General features: G+C 29.2%; 1 protein-coding gene and 1 long non-coding RNA gene across 11 annotated transcripts in view; one reads left to right on the top strand and one right to left on the bottom strand.

Moving 5' to 3' along the window:
* Positions 1-12,484, top strand: part of LOC107453432 (uncharacterized) — an 83,335-nt gene extending 70,851 nt beyond the window's left edge. For 4 of the 7 annotated variants that reach the window (XR_011636387.2, XR_011636385.2, XR_015434722.1 and 1 more), the window contains 2 exons: positions 6,148-6,234; positions 12,122-12,484. This is a non-coding gene — a long non-coding RNA (uncharacterized LOC107453432). Of the gene's footprint in view, positions 1-6,147; positions 6,235-11,976; positions 12,021-12,121 lie in introns of all 7 variants that reach the window. The other 3 variants (XR_015434721.1, XR_015434720.1, XR_011636386.2) reach the window with 1 other exon arrangement.
* The window catches only part of LOC107453431 (adhesion molecule nephrin), a 278,090-nt gene continuing 253,634 nt past the window's right edge, over positions 506-24,961 (bottom strand). For 2 of the 4 annotated variants that reach the window (XM_087166005.1, XM_043040896.3), the window contains 8 exons: positions 22,657-22,956; positions 20,510-20,623; positions 18,722-18,746; positions 18,555-18,637; positions 16,402-16,523; positions 12,673-12,855; positions 4,354-4,579; positions 506-760 (listed from right to left, as the gene is read on the bottom strand). In XM_087166005.1, coding sequence (XP_087022131.1) covers positions 4,547-4,579; positions 12,673-12,855; positions 16,402-16,523; positions 18,555-18,637; positions 18,722-18,746; positions 20,510-20,623; positions 22,657-22,956 — 860 coding nt within the window. In that variant the 3' untranslated portion in view covers positions 506-760; positions 4,354-4,546. Of the gene's footprint in view, positions 761-4,353; positions 4,580-12,672; positions 12,856-16,401; positions 16,524-18,554; positions 18,638-18,721; positions 18,747-20,509; positions 20,624-22,656; positions 22,957-24,961 lie in introns of those variants that run through there. The other 2 variants (XM_016070260.4, XM_043040897.3) reach the window with 2 other exon arrangements.

A 24,961-nucleotide genomic window follows, 5' to 3' on the forward strand; every position in this document is an offset into this window, starting at 1 on the left:
GTATACCGTGCTTGCCGATCTACAGCATGCTGAAATGAAGCAACAGAAATGAGCATAGGCAAGCTGAAAGAGCCCTCTCAATTTATGAACTAAGTGCAAGTTTTTTTTATTCTAGTTTGTTTGAAAGTTATTGCAATTTTAAATGCTATTTCTGCAACCTTTTCTCCCCTTATACTTTAAATAATGACTAGTTAACCGTTGTTGGAGAAGCTTTATCATTGTGGTTATCTTTATTGTACAGCTCCAAGATCATGTCAAGCTATACAAAACTGTAAAGGAATATTATTAAAAAATAATAAAAAAATATGAGAGTGAAAGGTTAGATGTTACCAGATATATATTTTAACATTTATTCCGAAATGTTTGCAAAATTTGAGCTTAAATTTGAAAGCTTTTAAAAAGTTCACCTAACTTTTGAGTGATTTTTTGTCTGGAATAACTGAAATATATAAATGATTGGTTTTCAAAAAAGTTTCAAAGAAAGGTAAAGTCACAAAACTTATCATAAAATGTGAAAAATATATCATTTATTCAATCTTTGTAAAAAATGGGAGACATCAAGGTTTTAATATCCATATTTTTTAACATAAATAACATACAAATATTCAGTCCAACATTGAATGTTTAAGCAACTAGGATCTCAACAAATACTGTAAATTGGCATAAATTGAGCACCACTTTTAACTTTTCTGTATAAATAATAGCTCTCATTTTATAAGCAGTCCAATCCAATTCCATCCGGCGAAGAATATTTAATTTCCTAAAACATTTAAATAAAGTTATAAACTTGAAAATATAGTTTTTTGATAGATCAATCAAAATGAGAATACAAAATAGCATATAAATTGCGAAAAAGATAAAGCTTCAAAAGACGTAATTTTTTTTTTATCAGATAAATAAAATACGGTTTATAATGATTCTTAAAAGCATATTGGAAAGTTTTGCTTTTAGAGAAATTTCACTCTCATGGGATTTGATTTCTGTTTATTTTCCTTCAAAAAGTTTCTTGACTACATCAAAATGTACTTTAACTATTTCTCTTTCGAATTTTAAAATCACTCAAAAAAAGATATAGTATTGCTTTTTTATGCGTGAAAAAATGAATCTTAAACCTTTTAAGTGATTAAAAATACTGATGTTCTTTAAAGAAATTTGTTGTAGAAACAGTTCAGAAATAGTTGTTACAGAAATAGTTCATAAGCAGCAGTAGCAATCTATCGATATGCTATGTAATTCTCTTAAACCTATTATTGCACATAATAAATATATTGGATATATTTACATTAAATTCTGAATATTGGTAATGCATTATGTGAACAAGTCCTACGCAATTTCACTTCACTAACATCAATAGAGACTCCCCATTGAGAAACGCCGTAACTCATTGGAATCCCATAAATAATGAAATATTTACTTTTGCATTTAAATCGGGAAATTTCTTAGTGACTAAATAGATTTATTATATATATATATATATATATATATATATATATATATATATATATATATAAACGGCACAAAATTTAGACCCATTTACCATATATCTATCAATAAAATTCTAAGATACTTTCGTGATGATCTCAATAGTTTTTGTTTAAAGATATCAAATAGATTCTCTTTACCTTTAGGTATGCTAACAGAATGGAAATGGGGTGTTTATTATTACTTTAAAAACTAATTTTCAATAATAAGGATAATTTAAATAAGAGTAACAATTCAACAAATTTTTCTAATATTGTTCAATCAATTAAGCAACGTTAAAAAAATTTTGTAATTACTCCCATAGACAAAGCTAACAATAATTATGCTATATTCTGTAAAAAATTCTGTTCTGAACTTTTAAATACGGAATTAAAAAATAGTAAAAATTTTAAACTTAGTAATTTCAATAATAATATTGTCATTAAGAAAATTTTAGCTTTATACAAGAGATTAAAAATTAAAATTAGCAATGTACAATTTCCTTACTTAATTATCAGTCCTAAATTTCATAAAATTCCAGTAAAATTTAGAATTATCACATGTGGGTCCAATACTTATTTCTCTAACTTCATTTCTCTAACTTCTTAAATAAGATTATTAACAATATTACTAAAGCAAGTTTCTCTTGGATTATCACTAATATAAAAACGATTTTATATTTCATTAAACATAATAAAATTAATTCTATTGCGACTTTTGATTTCCAGGATCTTTTCAATAGCATTCCCCTTTCTAAATTAAAAAATGTTCTATGATTTTAAAAATATACTTTGTTGCGATTTTGATTATTGGGAAATTCTGAATAATTTTTGTCTTTTTAGTAATTATCTTTACAATGGAAAGGATATTCTTCTTCAAATTAATGGAATGCCACGAGGATCTAATTATTCATTTCTCTTAGCTAACTTATTTTTGCATTATTATGAAAAAAATTATACTCTTAGTATTAAATTTGTTTTTAGATGTATTGATGACTTAATTATCTTTAATTTCCAAGATTTTACTATTTTATTGAGTGATATATACCCTGAGGAATTAATCTTACTTCGTAATTAGGATGATACTATTATTGTAATGATAATATTATTGTAATCATGATGATAATAATGATTTATTGAATTGTTTTTTTTAATGTTAAATGCTACTTTATTTTTAACAACAATGCAATGTGAACAAAGTGACAAATCTGGTAAAACAGAGATTTTCTTCTAAGATTATTTACATTTAAAAAAATTTTAATCGATGTAAATTTAACTTAAATTCTGTAATAAAAATATCAACTAAGGAAGATAAAATTTTTAAGACATTAAGAAAATATTAGCTCTGTTAAGTTCGAATATCTGATTCTCGCATATTAAAAAATTAAATAGTAGATAAATCGTAAACAATGAGGCTACTACACAGAAAAATGTATATACGTAAAACATCATTACCTCTTTTAAATTTTGTTTTTCTTACGACATAGACTGGGAAATCAATTATTTTTATCATTATGGGAATAATAATAGGTAGACTTTATCGAAAACAACAAATCGATTTTTTCATTTGATCTGTCTGGAAAGTCAAAGACCACTGAAAAAAAATTACTTTTAAATACTTATTATTTTCTTCGTCACGTAAGTGATATTTCTGAAAAGTTCAGAGAGTTCTTTGTTCTTTGCCTGGCTTATTGAAATGTCATCTTGACTTACTTGCAATATCATATATGATTCAATTTTTGATTTTTAAAACTTTCATAACAATTACTTTTTTTGATTTATTCATGCTTTATTTATAGTAAAGAGAAATAATGAAATAAATGAATAAATAGAAAAAAGTATTATTTTCTTAAGCTTCTTCCAAGCAGTTTGATAATTCTTTACAATATTTTCTAATTCAAAGTAATTACAATAAAATTATACAACTACTTTATCTCTGACTAAAGGAATTTTTGTTCCAATTTTATCCACAAACATCTTAGAATATAGTTGTAAATGTCGATGCTCAACTTATCACACACCCCTTTAAAAATATTTACGTAGGCTGTTTCTATTTTAGAAAACCATTACAAAAACTTTTTTTTAAAACTTCAGACGTCAGAGCTTTTACTTTGCTTTCTAGCTTTTCTTGTCAAGATGTAGCGTAATACTAACAAAGCTAATATATATATATATATATATATATATATATATATATATATATATATATATATATATATATATCGAAAACCTACACAGGCTTGGAAGTTTCTCAAAAATTGTCACCAGTTTCTGATAAAATGCAAACTAATTTTAATTTTTTGAAATTTTTTTCTAACTCAAATAATATATTAAACTTTTTAACATAAATAAGGTTTAGCTTTAGTTTCTGTAATAGTAATTTTTGTATATTTATAAAAGTGTTATAAAAGTGAAGGGAAATAACTTAAAAAGTAGTATTACATTTATTTTATAAGACTTAGAGCAGAGAGGCATCTTTATTTGTTTTTATAACTTCCTGAAAGTTATTATTATTATTTTTTAAATTACTTCAATCTTTTTGAAACGTTAATATTTTAAAAATGATTTTATCAACTTCCATTATATAGTTCATTTTCATATTAACTAATATTTTCCTATATTTGAGTTCTAATGCAATCCTTGTTTGAATAATCTGACGGCAAAAAAAATCAATAAATAACGCACCCAACTTGAATATATTTATTTTTTTCACTATGTTTTAAGAATATAAACATCTCGATTATGTAGTTAGATTAAAATTAGTACATAAATGAAAAACAAATGTAGGAAAATAACAATTAAAAGTTTGCTGTGCTTACTTATTATCATGTCTACACAGGCTTAAATTTGCTAATTGAACGATAATTTTAATGGTAGAAAGTAACAGATTTACCTTTAGGAGTTGTGCTACTTTTCAAAATCCAATCATAATTTGTCATCCATTTCAAGTGGCCAAGGAATGCATTCCAACTCCTCTCACTTAATGAACAAAGTATGTGACGACACTGCAGTGTGGGCAGATTGTTTTTGAGATGTAAGACAAATAGGGCTATACAGAAGACGTTCATCACAGTTTAGTGTTATAATTAAACAGAGTCAGTTCGATATCCTTTATCACCCTAAAAATAAATATATTAAATACAGAGGTGCTTGAATTTAAGAGTGTTTTTGTATTTGGACAATTATCTCCCAAAGCACTGGATAGATTTTAATAAACTCTGGTGTGAATAAAATAATATTTGAACCGTTTCAATATATATGCATGATCACACGTAATTCTCTTTGAAATTGGAGGACGTACTAAAGTTTACACAAAAGTGAATGTAAGAAGATGGGATGATAGAGAGTATGAAGCTCTTTTATAGATATATAGCACTAACAACCAGATTTCATCTGGAAATAAAACAGTTCAGAAGTCCCTGTGGCAATTGTTTCCATCTTCTTGCCAATGTTGTTACCTTGGTGTATATAGATTTCAGTGAGGTATTACGAGTTTCAATTACTATTCCAAGAAAGTCTTAGTCATGTTCTATCAGACTGAACTGACAAATGTTCACACTTTTTAAGAAAATCATCATAAAATGAGATTTATGTATTGGTACGTCGTCATCTATTTGATATGAATTCATGGCCTAATGCATCAGTGAGAGGAAAAACAGTGTTTCAAGATTATTTTATTCTATTTCGAAGAAATGAAAGGACGTGCAGCTATTCATTGAGAAGCCTATGCTAATCGTCATAACTTTGCTGACAAAATTATTAATTACACGGATATGAGAGAAAGGATTCTCTTACGAAATTACGGTGTTTTTGTTGCTAATTTAAAGTTATTTTAATGTGTTACGGTCGATTAATTAAGGTGTAGAAAGTTGTTTTATTTACACTTTTGAGGCTATTGTGAGGTTGATAGAAAATAACCTTAGAGCAACGAGCGATAAGAGATTGTTTTTGAAGTGTACAGGTTATTTCGTAATCTTTAAGCAAATAAGTATCTTTAAAGTTACAATACTTTCATTCGATTTCAACTAAAAATATTGCTGAACTATATATGAGGTGTAAATAAGGTTGAAATTGATGAGAATATTTTTGGCCCAAACATAACCTAATTTTCAACCTTGTATTTTTTACACCTGTCAACCACAAAACACCTTCATAACACCTTTTTTGTAAAGGTAAAGCATGCTTGTTTCTCAGCGCATTGGATTATGAAACAATTGAATCTTTGTCTTGAAATATCCCACTATTATGACAGCACACGTTTGATAGCTGGGTCGGTTAACTTGTTGAATAACCACACTGTCCTCTATATGTTTGAACTTTGAGTAGTTTGAATTTTATGGTTAATTTTTCAGATCCCACTAACCACTTCTTAGATTCTTAATTTTGACTCCGATGAGTGCTACGTACGATCATACGTATGTATTGTAATAATAAAACTATATTTTACTAGCTTATGTTCTTATTAAAATCGGCTCAGTAGTTCAATATATAATTATACTGATTTTGATTATCAGTATAATTTTGAATTTAAAATAGCACCACAACTTTTAGTACATTTAAAATAAACATCTTACGTCTTGTGAAAAGTTATATTATTTTATTATATGCTTATTTATTAATGTTTACTTAAAATTTTATCATTATAAATGATATTGATTAAAAAGATTTATACATCGATTTTATACAGGGAGATGTGTTATATACAGGAAGGTGTGTCCTTTTGAAAGAAAGCTACATTGACTGGATGATGCAACTGGACACTAATAAAGCTACGGTAAGTCAAACATACTCGTAAAATTGTTAACATACAAATGCATGTTTACAGGAAGGAACTAACTTTTCTATCCCATATGGAGCCTAAAAAATGAATAAATTAAAAAGGTTAAAAAGGAGTAAAGATGACACTTATAATCCAACTAACTATCCGTTTTTAATGTATTTATATTAGACTCTCATGACCATAAATTAAAGTTAATTCAGAATCCCACGGAAATTGAAGTCGAAGCAAAACTTTAATATTTAGAATTATCACACGCATCTTTATGAATACATACATAAAATGTAATATGCAAATTACAGGAAGCCACCAGATGACTCTGATGGCATGTCACGATGACGACAGTATAAGAGAGGGAACTGTAAGAATTAGGGGCAAGGAATTAAAAAGGTTTATAGAACGCTGTTCAGACCTAATCAAATACACTATATCTATAATCAAATACACTATACAAATAACTATCCGGACACCCCTAAAAAAGTGGTTCTGGCGGATGACGCCACTTGACTTGATGCATAATCGAAAGCTACAAAAGTGTTAGTAGTTGTTTGTCAGGTTGTATTTATGCTTTTGTGAGGCAATGAATACGTCAAAGGAGCTTAGTGAGTTTGATCGTGGCTGTAAAGTGTAATGCCATCTTTGTGAGAAATCAGCTCGTGAGATTGCGGATATTCTACAGAAGCTTAAATCCACTCTGAGTGATATAATTGTGAAGTGGAAACGTCGAAGCAGTGAAAATGCAGAAAAAAAGGCTTAGTGAACGCAGTCACAGAATTCTGAAAAGGGTAGGGAAACAAAATCGCAAAATCTCAGGAGCTCCAAAGTTCATCAAACTTTAGTGTTAGCAGCAGGTATGTTAGTCGGGAGTAAAAACACTTGGGATTCCATTTTCGTGCAGCCGCGCATCAGCCAAACAACACTCCACATAGCATGCAAAGCATTGACTGCTATGGTGCAATCATTTTTCTGTGGACACGGGGAAAACTGTTCTTTGGAGTGATGAATCTCAATTTACACTTTGTCAGTGAGATGAACGCGTCTGGGTTTGGCCGATGCCCTTCGAGCGTCGTTTTTTAGTGACTGTATTGGTTTTGCCTGGGTCCGTTAGTTCCTGTGGTTAGAAACATGAGCTTTGAGATATGTGTGCACATTTTGGATAATGCTGCACTCCCAAATCTATGGAAATATTTCGGGGAAACCCCATTTTTCTTCCAACAGGATAACTGTCCCTACCACAAGCATCACTCACTTCAGCTGTGATGGAAGCCAATCCCAAAACGTTTTTCTCAGACGTGTGTAGGCAGTCATTGTTGTAAAAGGGGGGCCAGCATCTTATTAATACGTGTATTAGCGCGCTTTAAGTCTATACCATTAGATGCCCTGGTACTTTAATCGAGATAGTGTAGTAATGACGCAAGGAACGCAAATGGATGATTTCTTACAGTACAGGTTAAATCTGGTTTACAACGTCGAACTAAGACCAGTATTTAGCATTAACTGCTACTAGGAGCTACACTGCATCCGACAACTACTGAAACTACAGTTTTTTTAAAAATAAATCTATAAAAGTAGCTCAACAGCAGATCCAATTTTCGGGTTTACGACTACTAATGTTCAACTCCATAGCCTTGTAATTTTGAACCCAATCCAGAAGACAAGGGTACTCCTGGTTCATGTATTGGGAGAAATTTGCTTTCGTGGAGGACTTTTGGATGGAACTATTATTTGCGCTGCATGGAGATGAAGACCACGTGAACCTCCTACGGTTAGCCTGACGGCAAGGGGGCTCTAACCCATGATCCATCTACCACTGAGGATATTTTACTTTATCACTTAATCTGTGGAGCCTGGTGCGGAATTCGTATAGACCAGCCAACGCCGGCATCGAACCCCGGTTCACCTCATTGGAAGGTGAACGCTCTATCCCCTGAGCCATCGTGGCACGGTTTACTACAGTTTAAAAAAATTTACAGATGTTTGGGAAATGTGGGCCGATATACCCGCAGGCGTGCCAGATGTATTCCGCTCGTTGCAACACACTATCACCAGCGATTACCGTGGAGTAGAGATCCTGTAATGTAAGCACCCTTACAGTGTCCTGCCTTGTGTGATGTTTTCTGACGAGTACATGTTTAGCTTGCAGGCTGATTCACACTGGACTAACATATGGAAAAAGCCTGGCGCTTATTACCATCAAGATGATTGTGCAAGATTGCACGTTTGCTGATGAATTATATCGGTCTCCAGAATTAGAAATCAATTCAAATCCGAACTATGCAAGGGACATTTCAAGGAAATTCTCTTGGAATAAACATGCCCGTGCTTATGCATTATTGACTTATGAATAACAATTTTCGTCTTCACCAAGAAAACATCCTAAATGAATGCCTTTAGTCTGAAAATATGACCCAAATTCAATTGCCAGCTTTGTCACCTAACTTGCATCCGATAGAGCATATATGTGGCATGTTTGGCAATCAATTACTGGTCTACCATCTCTTACAATAGTACCAGAACTTCGGATAGCATTGATTGCTGAATAGAATAGTCTTATCTAAGATTAGCTCGATAATTTGATACTCAGCATGCCCAGGCGTTGTACGGATGGTATCCAATCGAAAAGGGAGACATACGATGTATTAACCATTTCTTATAATTACAAAAAAATGATAGTATGTATTTGCAAAGGAGGTAGATATTTAAATGTATATGGAGCAATAATTGTAGCTTTATGAACAGTATCATACATACACCATCTTTTTTTTTATTTCTTGTTAATAATTGGGCTTTATGAATCAGTCACGTTTGTGTTGTTTCTGATTCTTTAATTGCCAACTTACTCATCAAGCCCATTTAATAACACGAACAAAAAAAAATGGAGTATGTATGATACCATTAATAAAAAAACGACTTTAGTTCCTTTTAGCAATTATAAAAATATTCTCCTTTACAAAAACTTTTATTGCATAGTTTCATAATGGTTGATTTATTGCATGTCTCAAACACGATGAAATAAAGTCTTTACAATGGCTTTACATGATCAGTACCAAATAAATGAGTAGTTCTCGTGAAAGATTACTCCATTCAGCAAAGCAATGTTATCCGAAGTCTCTTTACATTTATTGGAGATGGTTGACGAGCTGAAACTAAATATCTACGATGTTTGCACTGCTGTAGGGTAGGTACATAAAGAAAATTTTTGCACCCAAGACAAAACCTAAGCATACGTACATGTTGTTCCAGAATGATATGACAAAAAATTTGGTCTATCATGGTTCAAAGTCGAACATGCAGATCTTTTTTCGGAGCCCAGTCTAATTCCAAATCATACGAGCAATCCTTCATCACCGTAATGGCGTCATTCATTGATGTTGTAAGAGTCAACAGGTACCTGGCGTTCTCTATATACATTTCTGCCATAAATCAGACTGTAAGCTAAACCTGGACTCGCAAAACATATTACAAAAGCCGACCATGACAATATCTACATTGCATGTTTTCTTCAGGCTGATTTTTGGTGACAGTAAGTTGTCGCAGGAGGAGCTCATCTGAATCGATGCGGAATCCTGGGATGAAGATAGTTGACGAGACAGGTCGGATACTATGATATGTTTACTAGTTTTGGAAGTTATTGCCAAATACCGGTCTTAATGTATCGGCTATTGAGATTTCCATTATATTGGAATCGTTACCAAAGCATGGAATCAACACTTTGGGCAATTCCATGTTCCACGGAGTTTCACCTGAGCGCTTCAGCATTCCAGATGGTAGATATGTCGTGGGATGAAAACTCAAAAACGCATTTTCTTTAAATAAAAAACATTTTTTCTGACCCCTAAAACATAGGGTGTATAGGTGTACATTAGTAAGTGTTTATTGTTCTTTTTTTATTATATTATATAATGAAGTTCAAAAAAATTTGAATTGTAAGGTGTAAAATATTATGCATCATTTTAAAGAATATAATTTTACAAAATAAAACTACAAAATTTGAGCAAAATCGGTCGAATTATTTCTGAGAAATTGAATGTCAAAAACATATTTTCAAATTTTCAGGAACAATTCAATCGATTTCGCACCAATTTTGTATTCTGCCATGTAAAACTCTTTAAAATGATGTGAAAAATTGCATATCTAAAAATTCAAAATATTTTTGACTATAAGTATTAGTAAATACTTATAGTCAATATTAATAAAAAAAATTTAAAATTTATTAAACGTTATATTTTGCATGGAATTATCTTTGTATAGGCAATTTTTATAAGCGTGTGCAACTATTTTTCAATTTGATGCAAAAGCGTATGAGATATGGTGAAATACGCAAAAAAAAACTAACATAAAGGGGTCCAAACTTTGGACCGCTCTCTTTTGACCAAACTATGGGGATCATATTTCGTTCATTGTGGCTACCTTCTATATTTTAGGGGTCAGAAATCTGAATCTGGTGCAAACAATCTATGTTTATTCAGAGAAAGTGCGTTTTTATATCTGATTTCTTAACTTAAAATATCGTCTGCACTAATTAAATAACTTATTAAGATCATCCTCTCAAACTTTTAAGATTAAGTCCGAGAAACATCCTAGAAGTTATTTATGCTGATCTGCCTATTTTTTCAGCACCGTACTTAGTCTTTCTTTGTTTCTCATTCGTTTTCCTCATGTCCAGTTACGGCCCACAATCAACATGGCTTTTTTTTTTAAAAAAAAGAATGCACTTGAGTTATATAAGAAATTCAATTTTCATTGTGAGTGAAGAAAAATGGACTGATGTTTTGGCTAGTTAAATAATTAGACGGAATTTATAAATATCCATTTTACAAAAATGTGCAATGTTTTGCAAAAATACAACATACTCTGTAGATTGGTAAATTTGAAATTTTGTGAAATTCGTATACATTTTTAAAGCACGAAAATTATTCTATTATGTATATCTCCATTCAAATTTTTTTTATTTAGTTATCAATGCATTTCTGGAACTTTAGCATTCCTGAATTTAATTACTATCACCGGTTGCAAACGCTTCCTTTGCTGTATTTTCAGTTTTGGAAATGAAATAAATATTGCTTATGTTCAATATTTCAATGTACTCAATGTTTTTACTCACGATGCTTCATAAAAAACAATACTTAAAAGGTAGCTTGATGTGACGCAATTTTTTGACAGTGGATTCAAATTTCTCATTATCAATTATTTAATTAAAACCTAATGTAATCACATTTTGTTACGCAACTTTAAGGCTTATTTGTATTCGTCTACAAAATTCTATTATTAAGGCAAATCATTTATGATTGTATTTTCTCAAAAAATATTTGTGTGCAGAATAGGAAATTTCCCTTTTTTAAACGTTCAAAAGAATAGTACAAAAATATATTAAATATTTTTTATAACAGGTGCTCGAAAAATGACCAAATATTTGGAAACCCAAACCAAAAAGATTTTTAAATCTAGGAGTTCCTGTGTTTTGCCTAGGATGCCAAGGATATGCTGACACTAAAATTCAAAATTAGTTACAAGGTTCAGTAAAAATAAAAAACAATATTTTGAAAATAACTATTAGATTCAACAACATCGCAAAGTTTGAGGTCAAAATTAGCATACTGCTCCATTTGTTCAAATAATAACTTAATTATTTGAACAAATGGAGCAGTATGCTAATTTTGACCTCAAACTTTGCGATGTTGTTGAATCTAATAGTTATTTTCAAAATATTGTTTTTTATTTTTTGAAATTTTTTTTCAGTTTGAAATACATTTTGTTTCACCATTGAACAGGATAATCTGCTGGTAAACTTTGTTATTATTTTTTAAACTTAGTGTTAATAGTTTTTTGTTTGCTAGGAAGTACGCAGCTAAGATTGACTTTTCAAATCATCTGTCTTTTTTAGGACACCTGTCTTTTAAAGCCTGGTTTCTTAGGATAGGTCGACGTTACAAAACGCCAGCTTGAAGTGAGCTCTAACCCCTGATTGGTCAATTTGTGAATTTGACCGCATATGCCATCGAACGCTGTGCTTGAACGATGACTGCAGTTGGATTACAACGTAATGTTAATGAAAGATGCAACGAGGGACAGCATCCAATAGGGTATTGAAATCTACCAAAGTTTTGATTTTAACATTAAACATAGATTCGTCTTCCTCTTCTTCTCCATTTAGCTAAGCTCTAATGTACTTTTACTTGGACAAGGTCATTATTTGTTCTCTATAGCACTGGTCTACAAAAGAAAATAAATACAAATTAAAAATAAATGTTTGTATACGTTGTTATTGTACGAGATAATGTCTACGTTGGACCGACTGCCCACGCTGAGCTAACAAAACAGTATTTTGCCGGCTTTAGCGGTACGTCAACGTCCCAAGAGAAGGCGCTTGTCGTAAGAAACCAGGCCTTTATATATTACAAATGTGTTCATTTGCATAATTAATGAAATTTTTACCTTTCTGCTTTGACACCTATCGGGTTCTGGAGAATGTTCCACTTTTATCACAATTTTCTTATTTGATAAGCATTCTTCAAGAGTAACATCACCTATTAGCGGAGGTGATGACGGATGTTTTACTAATGGATTATTGAAGTCTGGTAATGTGACTTCAACATCTGGCATATCTTGTAACCCTTTCTGCAAAATAAATAAACGAAACTGATTAACATAAATCCATAACGACACGAACCATTAGTACTTATGTAAATATATATTTGCTTATAGGAGGAGAAGGAGGGATGAATTAGTTTCTTGACTCTTATCCTATATTTATGATAAGATTATCACGCCTTTTATGAACAAAACAGTCTATAAATCGAGAATTTACTTTTTTACTGCTTTCAATGACTGGTTATGGCATTTGTATAAATATGCTTTCATATTATGTGTGTTAGAAAATATAAATTGTGGAGGTTAGAAGTTATGTTATATTTTTTAGACTAACCGTAATATAAAAATTGAAGCTTGTTATTGCATTAAATATTTGCATTTCGATTTTTTCTCTACCTATACCACTTGCAAATTTCCTACATTACTCCGTGTCATTGTAATATCAATCTATTTAGTTGAATTGGATTACAATTTCAAAGAAATAGCTTGAGTTTTGCATCATAAAAAATTAATTTTTGAAATGCTTAAAGAAAGCATGTAATAATAATAATATTGAATGAACTGATTATATCAGTTAACTAGAAATACAGTAAAAAAACTATTTATACAACGTTCTCAGTAAGACAGTTTTTGAAAATAAGCATTTTACTTTTCATTGGTTGTGCAGCTTTTAAGGGCTCTAAAAACATTAGTAATAACCATAAAGACAATAGACGAATCTTGTAATATGTTATTTTTTTAAAGTACATTTTTTTAATTACACTTTCATATACATTAAATAGAACATCTTTTAAAGTACTTTTTTTAAGGAAAAAAAAGTACATTTAATTTTTCAAAAAAATGTAAAAACTGATTTTCTGATTTTGTTTCGAAGAGAAAAGTTTTGTTTCTCGAGATAAAGAAAAGTATGCAAAAAGTGAAATTAATATTAAGCTAGCCAAATTTGGACCACTTAATGATAATTATACTTTCAGCGTATTCCATTTTTCAAGAACCTTTTAAGCGAAAACAAAAATTTTCGCACAAAATTATAAAATTTACTTATTCTTCACTTCAAAAAATATATTTTAATAAATATTCATTATTATTTTTAATTTTATTTAGTAATAGTCGAAAAAATTTGGAATTGTAGGATATATCCTTTTCACATCATTTTGAGGAATGTAATTTTACCCATCAGAATACAAAATTTGAGCAAACATTTGCTGAATAGTTCCTGAGAAATTTAATTATAAATTTATGACTATTTTAAAAGTCAGTCTCTCTGGAACTGTTTATCTAATTTTACTCAAGTTTTGTATTTTGACTAGTAAAATAACATTATATAAAATAATGTAAAAATGGTATGCCTCACGATTAGACTATTAAATAATAAAATTATAAAGCATAATAAATACTTTTAAAAAGTTATTTTTTGCATGGATTTACCTTTGGATAAACGAATTTTATAATTTTGCGCAAATGTTTTTCAATTCGCTTAAAAAGTTCTCGTGGTATCACAGAAAATATAAGGGATCCAAGATTTGGATCCCTTACTTGACCAGACTATTGGGTCCATAAATCCAAATTGCAACAACACCTTACAGTTTTAGGGTCAGAAATCCAAATCCATCGAAAAAGAGTGGTGTGGTTATTAAAATAAAATTCGTTTTTGTGTCTAATCAATTAGCATGTTTCAAATCACCCCCACCACTCATTAAGATTGAGTTCTAGAACTAGAAAATTCAATCATTAGATCAAATATTATCCAGAGTGATTCGTATTTTTTTCATACTGTACATTAATTAGCGGGAAATATCAACAAAAACTATTATACTCTTTGTCTTTCAAGAAAACTCATATATATTAAAATAAGAATGAACTATTTTCCATTATTATAATTTGCTTGCGAATCGATATGAGACGTAGAGAGTCTATTCAAGCTACACAAATATGAATAAAGAATGTAGCTGGTAAGAAATATACGAAGGTGTTTCTTCTCGTATGAGAACTTTTATTTTCCAGTTCAAATCACGTAAGTGCTAAATTATTGACCAGAAATGGGTATTCCGGAAAATGTTAGTAGTGCTGGCAAAACTCCAAGAATCCCTGCAGCTCTAGTCCTTCATTCTTCCGTGATAGGTTGGATTTTCAGGAAAAGTTATTAGAAGCATATTATTACTGGACCGAAAAATCACATTAACGAGGAAAGAATGATAGGTATGGAAATGTTAAACATTCCTATCCACTTAAGAAGTGCTCAAAATGTACTTGATGGTTGCAAGATATCTTTATAGAGAAGTTTGGGTTCTTCTCCTTCATGAAATAAAACTTGTCGATTTGTACGAACAATTTCTTTCTGATAAAGATAGAAATGTTAGATATGAAATATTCTTTTTAACATCATTTATTAAAAGAAATTTTCGATTTCTAAAGGTTTCTTTTTTGTCTGTTAGAAATGTCTATTTTCTTAAACGGAATAAAACACGGAAATTACCTATTACTTCATTACATTAAATGTTAGAGAGTTCTGAAATCTTATAAACGTTGATTATTTTTCTATAAATCGGATACATATGTTTCATGCTTTAAACAAATCTTTTTTGAGTGGATATTAATTAAAAACCTTTTATTTTCTTATTAAAATAAAATTTTCAACTGTCACAATTAAATTTTTAATTATCATAGTATAAACTAATACATGATCATGCTAGTATATACTAATAAATAATACATACTTATATATGAGCTTAAGAGGGAAGCGAAACGCTCAGTTAACTTTCATTCAAATTTGGTTGTTACATATTATAATTTTCTTTATTTGAGTTGATATACAAACAATTTTGTTTGCTTGGTTGGAGAAAAAATTTTTTCCTTATAATAAGATAAGGAATAATATTATTTTAATTATATTTTTAGCTTCTTAACTATTAAATTCGTAACAAATGCTCTTTGCATTAAGGGAAGTCGATTGAATATTTTTAATTAAAATATATAGTATATTTTTCATAGCCAACATACATGAATAAAAAAGTAAATATTCAATTTTTATAAAGCGTGCACTGATGAGAAAAATGCGTAATGATAAAATGTCTTTTTAAAGTTTAATGTTTGTTAAAGTTTTGATTTTATCTGATGTGCTATGCTTTTTAATAACTCTTCAATTAATAAAATAAGAATTACCGTTGTATGAATAATTAGAAAAATGAGAAAAAAAAGCAATAAACCTGATGTTTTAATTATTAAATTCACTCTTTTTCCATTTATATTTAATTTTTAAATAAAATGCATTTGAAAGCAAGTGCCAAAAAGTAAGGTTACTTTACATTTCCTTACATGTCACGAAGTATTTCTAAGAACGAGAAAATAAATGAATATGGTAAAACATAAATCTTTTTTTCAAATAATATATTGCGAGAGGGTAACAAAAAAATCTTCTGATTGCAGTTGAAATTTCATGAATAAATTAAAGTCATAACTCTCATTCTTTTTGCAACTGACACCAAAAATCTATATCATTATAAAAACCAAATAGTATGTTTAAAATAAAAACCTAAAACAAATTATTTTAATTATTCTTAACTATCAAATTACCTTGAAACTCCAAGATTTCTTAAGAGATACAACACAGTTTTTGTAATTGTCCTTCATTTTTGATGAATCGGAATCTTTCGTAATTTCACAAATGCCTTCAAAATCTGGACTAGCATAAACCGCTGTAAAAAAATAATTTTTTTACTGTATTGAAAATCTCAGAGAAAGTAAAAAAGTAATTAAAAGAACTTAAGAGCAACATGGGTTGATTAATGATTTTTACTAATTTATAGTTTTATAAATTAAAACTATTAATTGTTCTAAAGACAATTTTTTTAATGAAAGGTTAATAATTTCATTGTAGAATTTTATATACAATTTATTTAATTATAAGTGAAATTAATCTAAAGTATGCAAAGAATCTTTTTATCGAAAATTTCTTATGTGTAATTTAATAAGGTGTTTCAATATTAAGAAAAATTAAAGTTCATTAGAACTTCATGATTTGTCTTAAAGCAAAATAAGCTTTTAAGAATTAATTTTCAAACATAAATCATTTACAAACTGGTTAATAATTGATTAAAACGAGACTAAATTATAATTTTGATACCAACCAGGGGCCTGTAATAGTATCTTTAACAGATACAATTTCTGAAGAAAAAAAATTATCCACTTTTTCAAATATTAAAACTTCTGAACTATTAAATTTTTTTTTGATATTACTAATTTTAAGCACTCTTTTGAAGCAATCTCAAAATAAAGTAAAAAAGACAGCGTTCATTTTATAAATGTAGAAAAATTTTCCTAACATTTCCAAGTAACTTTATGTAAATTTAAATATTACATAAAACTGATTCGACTTATAAAACTTAATGTTTGCATTTTTGAACCAATGATACATGTTTCATATCAAACGTAAATTTTATTAGTTAACAAATAACGCTGAAATAATTGTGATCATAATCACGAAATTTTTTTAATTATATTACTTTGGAATATTAATAATAATGAACTAGAGAATCGTCGGAAACTTTTGATAACCTATTTCTGCCTCTGAAGTTTTGAACTGACATAAAATAATTTGCACATGCAGGGGTTAATTTCGCTTTTCCTTGTAATAAACAATAGGGGAAGTTAAAAGCAGATATTCAGGAGCACTGTGTGTGGTATAAGGGGGAAAAAGAAATGAATGGATGAAGATTAAAAAGGAAGTTTTAACGTTTATACTAACGTTAACGTTTTAACGTTTACCTTAAATGAAATGGTGCCAATTCATCATCAATTTCGCCTTACAGTTCAAAGCTTACTATTCTTTTTTTATATTTCAACTAGCTCTAATTGCGAAACTTCAGAAAATCATTATCCTAAAATATGGGATGGTGATTTTTTTTACTTTTCTCTAAAATGAATTTGTACTATTTTTCCATTTCTGTTTCTTTAGTAAGTATGTTTTTTTAAGTAGTTCCCAATATCCACATTAATTATTAACTATTAAAATCAGTAATAGTTTGGCGAGGTTTCACACTTCTATTAAATGAATTTGTACTATTTCTCCATTAATTTGGTTTTATTATGATAGCCAGTTTTTTATCCCATTTAGTAATTATTAATAAAATTATAGTCAATGTCAAATTACTGAACCAAACTGGATTTTTCAGCTATTTTTGAACTATAAAAGAAATTATGTTCATAAAACGTATTTATCAAATATTGGAATAAATCTGGTTTACATTTCTTGAATATTTCTTGCATATAATGTAATATGGATCTAATATTCATTCCGCTGAATAAAACATTTTCACCGTAATCAAAATTGTATCTGTTAAAAGGCAACCTAATCACATGCTTTATCACTTTAATTGCATTGAAATACACAGCAAAGAAAAATAAATCCTGCACACCTCCCATCATTTCAAATTGGTATAAAATTCATATCCATATAATATTTTTATTAGAAATCAGGAAGAGGCAAAGGCTCAAAAAGTTTAATAAGAAATAAAACAACGATTAATAGAGTTATTTAATATAATTTTACGAATAATGCATTAGTTTGAATATTGGATTTATATAATATAAATCACAGTTTCTAATTTGAAAATTCTTATATTTTTTGGAATAAAACAATAAATTAATTTTGTCTTTTGATAATTTATTAATATTGGAAATCAATAAATATAAAATAATGTGGACAATAGTTGAGTTCGTTTACTTACTATTATTCGGAGGCACAACATCTGGGCAAGCAATTGTGGTTTCAACTATTTCTTCGGAAGCTTTCTTCAGCATCATATCTATCCTACCATAGAAACATATTTTAGAAATCAGATCAAATAAATATTACTTACTTTTTTTATTATGAAGCAATAAATAGACTATTTACTTTGATTTGTCTTCCTCAATATCAGCTGCATGAAACAAAATATTTATATTTTTAATCTAACTCATAATTTTTGAAAAATATCATGTAATATAAAGAAATAGATATACTTCCTTATACAATTTTTCAAATATCTCTTTTTCTCATTATTTGAACAATAAGTAAATATATCGGAAGCATATTATTTTAATTCATAATAAAATGTAAGCTTTGTCCACCAATATACATAATTTACTAAAATGAGTCTTAAACTACCAGGTGACTAAACAGACCTGATTAACATAGGTGTTTTGATGTTCCTTTTTTTCTTTAAAATATAAAGCAATTATAAAATTAATCATGTGATGCAATATTAAAATTTTTACTCAAGTTATATCAAGTTTACTGCAATATTGAAATTAAAATTTTGAAACATTGAACAGTTTACTAAAAGTGGTAAATTCTCTAATTGATTGACTAGATGCAATCTGGAGCTAATATGGCAATCGTGTCAAACCAACATATTTTTAATTACCATATAATCTAGAAATAGAAAGACAGTCTTGTAACTATTTATCGTTTCTAAGAATTTAAATATTAATTTTTTTTCTACCCTGGGCAGACCTTAAACTAAAAAAGTAATTTTACGAAAATTATATTTCTCAGAAAAAAAATATTAAAATAATGTCATGAAAAAACTGTAACTTATATGGTTTGTTATTAAATTTAGCTTTCATCAAATCATGAACGATTGTTAATAAAGAGGTAAATCACGTACGGACATTGTAAGTTTTTCAAAAAAATGAAAAGCGTTAAAGAGACTTTTTGGAACAAATAATATCAATTTAAAAAAAAATCGATCAGTTCTTAACCAGAGTTTACAAATTTTTTTCAAAGCAAGAATTTAGATGGTGGTACATATACGACACCTTTCATTAAAAGCTGAGAGTAAAGTTTGTTCATTGTCAATTGTATAAAAAGATGCATCATTCAAAGAAAACAACATTTTTTAAATAATATTCTTTTTTACAAAAATGATTCAAACGATATTGAAAATGTATATCATGTTCAAATCTTGAAAATCTAACAAAAATAATGATGATGTACTGCAGTTCAAATGCTCTTAATTCGGAAGCGTAATTTTTTTTCTGAGAAACTGTTGAAGTTGGAAATAATGTTTTATCAGTATTACAATGTAGAGGCAAACTCAGTTTCATGACTCATACTTGCTACGCTTCAGTTTATTCATTTTATAAAATTAATATTTTGTTCCTTTAAACGCAAAATTAGTATTTTGTTCTTTCAATCGCACAACTTTTCAAATGTATTATTAAATGTATTCAATTGTATGTTCATTACTTGCTCTTTATGATGTGTTGCAGACTATAATGGTTTAAAGACATGTGTTATTTAAATCGCTTAAAGCTTTTTACCTTTGCGCAGAAATTGTTGAAGGATTTCGTATCTTGGTTATGTACTAAAATGTATTTATTTGGTTACAGGTAATGATTCCTTGGCATCATTTTAAATAATACTACTTGAATAAACTGGACAAATTAAATGTATTAAAGAATAATTATCAATACTTACAGCATTAATGAACATGTAACATTAAAATACATCTTTTCAAATCCAGCCAGTCAATACTTTTATAATAAATATTTCATATCTCAAAAGCTTTAAAAACGTTCGTAAAAATTAGATTGCTTTGAACACAGAAAATTGTACTGAACGACAGAATATAGTTGAAAGAATAATAAAAGCTTAACTATATGTCCTGCAACTTTGATTTCCTCCATACACTTGACTTACATTTTAACGGTCTTCTTCTACGAAGCTGAATAAAAGCTATTCCAACAACACCAATCATCAAAAGTGTACCCAGCGCGGCCAATAAAATCGCAGCAATCGGACTAAAGGCTGAGTCTAGAAATGAGAAATAAAAAGGATAGAGCTTCGGGCTTAGTCAGAGGTTTAAGCACAACTTGACAAAAAAGTTAATGTTTAAGACTTATGTTATCGATAGATCATTGATGAATTACAAAATGTGCATTATATTTTATCAAGATTTTTTTTTCTGATTAACATAAACAATATAGGTTGTTTGAGAAATACAGAAAGAAAATATATGTAAATAAAATATTTTTTTAAAAAGAAATCAGTAATGTTTTGTAAAACATAGTTAAATATTTAATAATCACAAGAAACTGAAGCGATAAGATTAAAAGTTTCATTCGTGATTAAAAGTTTCATTCGATTTAAAAATTCATTAAAAGTAAATAATAATCAACATGTTTTAAGCACTACAAAATGCCCTGGAATCGTGTTTTATTCATATGAATGCTGAATCCATTGTTAGCGACATTAGCTGTTCACCAACCCTCCATTGCTCGCGGAAATGCATTTTACCCTAAATCGAAAATCTCAGTCACAGTTTTTTCCGCTCTTGGCTACTGTGGTTCTTCTCGTATTATTTTTCCTTTTTATTTTTCAAATTTCAGTCGGCAACTTTACGTTTTATATTTCAAATAATTTTTGTTTCCTCTCATTCACGTCTAACAAGTCTTAAAATAAACGTCTATTTTTGAAGAGCTTGAAACACTATTCTTGAAGAGCTTGAAGCGAATGAAGCTTTTAATCAGGTAAAATAGTTATATGTTAGACACTGTTATATTTTTGTCAAGCTGCATGACATTAGTAATGGATTTAATAAAATTTTACTAAAAACTATACCCTTGGAAGTTTGGTGCACATTGAAGCACGCTATTGTTCAAATTTGATTCAATTTCAATATCATATATATCGTATATTATATAAACTATAATATCATACTTATTACAATTGATTACGCAGTATAATTCGTTGTGACTGGAAACATTGTTCAAATTTATACCTTATGGAGTAAATTCCCTCTGTAGTATATTTCAAAGTATAAATATTATGGTTTAATGTTTAGATGATTTTCTAGATCATGGTTATTATTATTTCTTTTGGGGAAAGGGCTTTTAAGTAATCAGATCAATTTGAGATACAGAATTGTGCTTTTATTGGGTTTTCTGAACTATATTGAGGAACAAATCTGTGAATAGATAATAAAAAAACCAGGAACATACACGTATGATCTTCAATAGGAAGGAAACATCATTTTATAAAAAGGGCGAGCTCCTTGACTCCCATATAAGCTGATCGGATATTTCGTCACTTTATTATCGATTGTCTAGTTTTCATCCTAGTTTCATCTAGTTAATCTCCCACAATGCCATACGACGAGGTATCGAGTTGAGAAAACACTTTCGTTGTAAATTTGAAAGTTCCCACTTCGTCACAAATCATGTGATTTCGTAAAAAAGAGAAATTAACGAAATATAGTTCAATTGCTGATTCGTCAAATGTGAGAGCTTCATTTCTGAGAGTGCTTATAATAGAAATTAGTCACTTATGGAACTGATCTCTGTTATGATTATTATGCCCGTTCCATCAGATAATAGGACAGTCAATCCATACTAGTTACAAAGAATGTTCAGATTATTAGTGAGTACACTAATAACACACAATATTAATTCCCCAACGAGCGCTCATTTACTTTATATTCAAAGTAATTTAATGTTCATGGATCAATTTTTTGAAAAGGGTATACTGAATTTAAAATTGTTTTGTTTTTCCCTAATAAAATAACCACGCCATTTTATCCATAGAATATTTCCTTCCCAAGGTATTTTGACTGATTCTACTATTCTACTATATGGGCGATATATCTAACTAACAAATCGTTACTTATGGGTCTCCTTGCTAATAGCGCATTATATTTATAATAGTGTCTGTAAAATAACAATAAATAAAGATATTACAACATCATAGTCATTAAATTGACAGCATCATTTGGATTATAATAAGATACAAAAGATCAAAATTTAAAATTTTTATATTCTGATTATTTATTTTCATTCATAAAATCTTACCTTTACTTTGTGGATCAGTGTGCAAAGTATTAGCCATGATTGCCAAAGAGTTACTTTTCCCTTTTTCATTTGACGCATAGACGACAAGTACAAATGGAGTTCCCGCAGGCAAGTCCTTGACTGAAAACGAAGGTGATGTAGCAGATGTTAAATTGACTTCTAGATGATTTATTTCTGAGTTATATACATCTAAATGAAAGCTCTGTTCAAGTCCGTTACCGTGACCAGCTTCGCATTCTATTTGAAGCCAAGATTTGGACTGGTTAACAACTACACAATTACGTACGGGATCTGGTGGCCCTAAAAAGTCAAGATAGCATATATTTAAGTATTGATTGATAATTATCGATATATATAAACATAACGAATTTTATAAGACAGATTATCGTTTACTAGTAAACATATTCCCTCAGAAATTTTATTCAAATGTTTTTAATTGATGAGAAAGAGTTTTTCAGAGTTAATTAATATTAAGAAAGTTTATTATTAGCAATAGATATGTTGTTGTTGTTTCTAATGCCGATTGCCGATACCAGCAATCCTGCTTGGTGAAACAAAGCGAAATTAAGGCAGAGGGTGCGTTTCTTGTTTCCAGTGGTGCGGTTTATGGCAAAGAATACGACTTCAACCACACGCACGTCACAAATCTTTCATAGGAGGCACCGATTCATATATCCAGTCATTCATCCGCAGATCGCAATGTAGACCTGATCCAGATCACGATTTAATAGATATATAAAAGCAGATGCAGCACAGTAAGTTCGAACAATATATATATATATATATATATATATATATATATATATATATATATATATATATATATATATATATATATATATATTATCAGCGCAACAACCCCGATATTTTTTGTTAAGTATTCGTCAACATAACAGGAATAATGAGGTCATATTCTGCTCAAGCTTTTAATTAGTAATCGATGGTGAAGCAGAAGTCTCAGAGCCCCTCTCCCAATTGGAGGGGGAGAGACTGAGTTACAGTCAAATCTGACGGAGTTTAGTTGGTAAACATTATACACCAAAAAGACACGCAAAAATCATTGCTCCTCCGTTTAATACGATAATTAAAATGTGTGAAGAGGCCAGTCATATTGCCTTCCCTGTATTCTTACGCCTCATCAAAATTATTCATTACTCATAGAAAATCGTTTAATCCTTCCTTATAAGGAAGTGAAAGATCTTAAAATAACTCCTCTTCTGAAACATAAATCTAATTATAATTCATTGGCATGTTTTCAGCCTTGAAGTCCCAAAATAGAATATCTGAATTTTATGAACACGAAAAAGTTGCAATGCTTTTATTAGTACAAAAGTATTAGCTTAATACACTTTAGCTGCTTGATTCATAAGAAATTATAATTTTATTTTTGAAGCCTGCGAGTACCTCAGTAGTGATATTTTTAATTAATTATAAATAAATTAGAGGGTCTTCATGTACTTTCGAAACACGCGTTTAAAGAAATTAAATTGCATTTCAATGAAATCGTATTCCTCTTACGTGAGGAGATTATAATGTCTTCATTTTATGACTGATCATATAAAATCTACCATACTCAATATATCCAAGGCAGATACCTAATAAGGAGAATTTAAAAAAAAAAAACAATATTATATATTTACTTAATATGATAGTTTTTAGAACATTTAAATTTAAAATAACATTAGTAAGGGATAGTTACTTAATAAAGAAATTACCACACGATCTTTGATAATGGTAAGCTTTGCAAAAAATAAATTTGCATAAATGTAGAGGAAAAAAAACAGGTTTCAAATTATCATCTGTTGAATTGTAAGAGTTTAAACGTCCTTTTAAAAGAGTTCGAAACAACATTATTGAAAACGAAATAGCGAAAGCTATTAAGTAGAAGCCAACATCTTAAGCAGAACGTGAATATAAATGGCTACGTAATATCTTCAAGACACAAGTCACGTATTTGGAGACACATTGTTGTTGAAGGAAAGGGGAAGGTGATAATTGGAATTTCAGGCATGAAATGTAGCTCTGTCGGAATGACGAAATTTCACGCGAATGCCTGTAACTCCCTAGAGACGGGATTGTACGGTTCGCAAAAATTTTTCCTTTTCCTTTCACCACGACTTACAAAGAAATATGAAATACTAAGTATGGTTTCCCATATTAAATAGTACAAATGCCTGGATATTTGCTCGTGTAGCAATAAATTCAAAATGGCTAAGAATTTGATTATGCTATTTGAATCGCATTTTTCATGCAAATGTGGAAAATGTGGGAAAGTATTAAAATGAAGTGCATGGAGCAAATGCTA

This window comes from Parasteatoda tepidariorum, chromosome 6 (assembly GCF_982258835.1).
Source record: "Parasteatoda tepidariorum strain Cologne lab strain chromosome 6, Ptep-v5.0, whole genome shotgun sequence".
Classification (NCBI taxonomy): domain Eukaryota; kingdom Metazoa; phylum Arthropoda; class Arachnida; order Araneae; family Theridiidae; genus Parasteatoda; species Parasteatoda tepidariorum.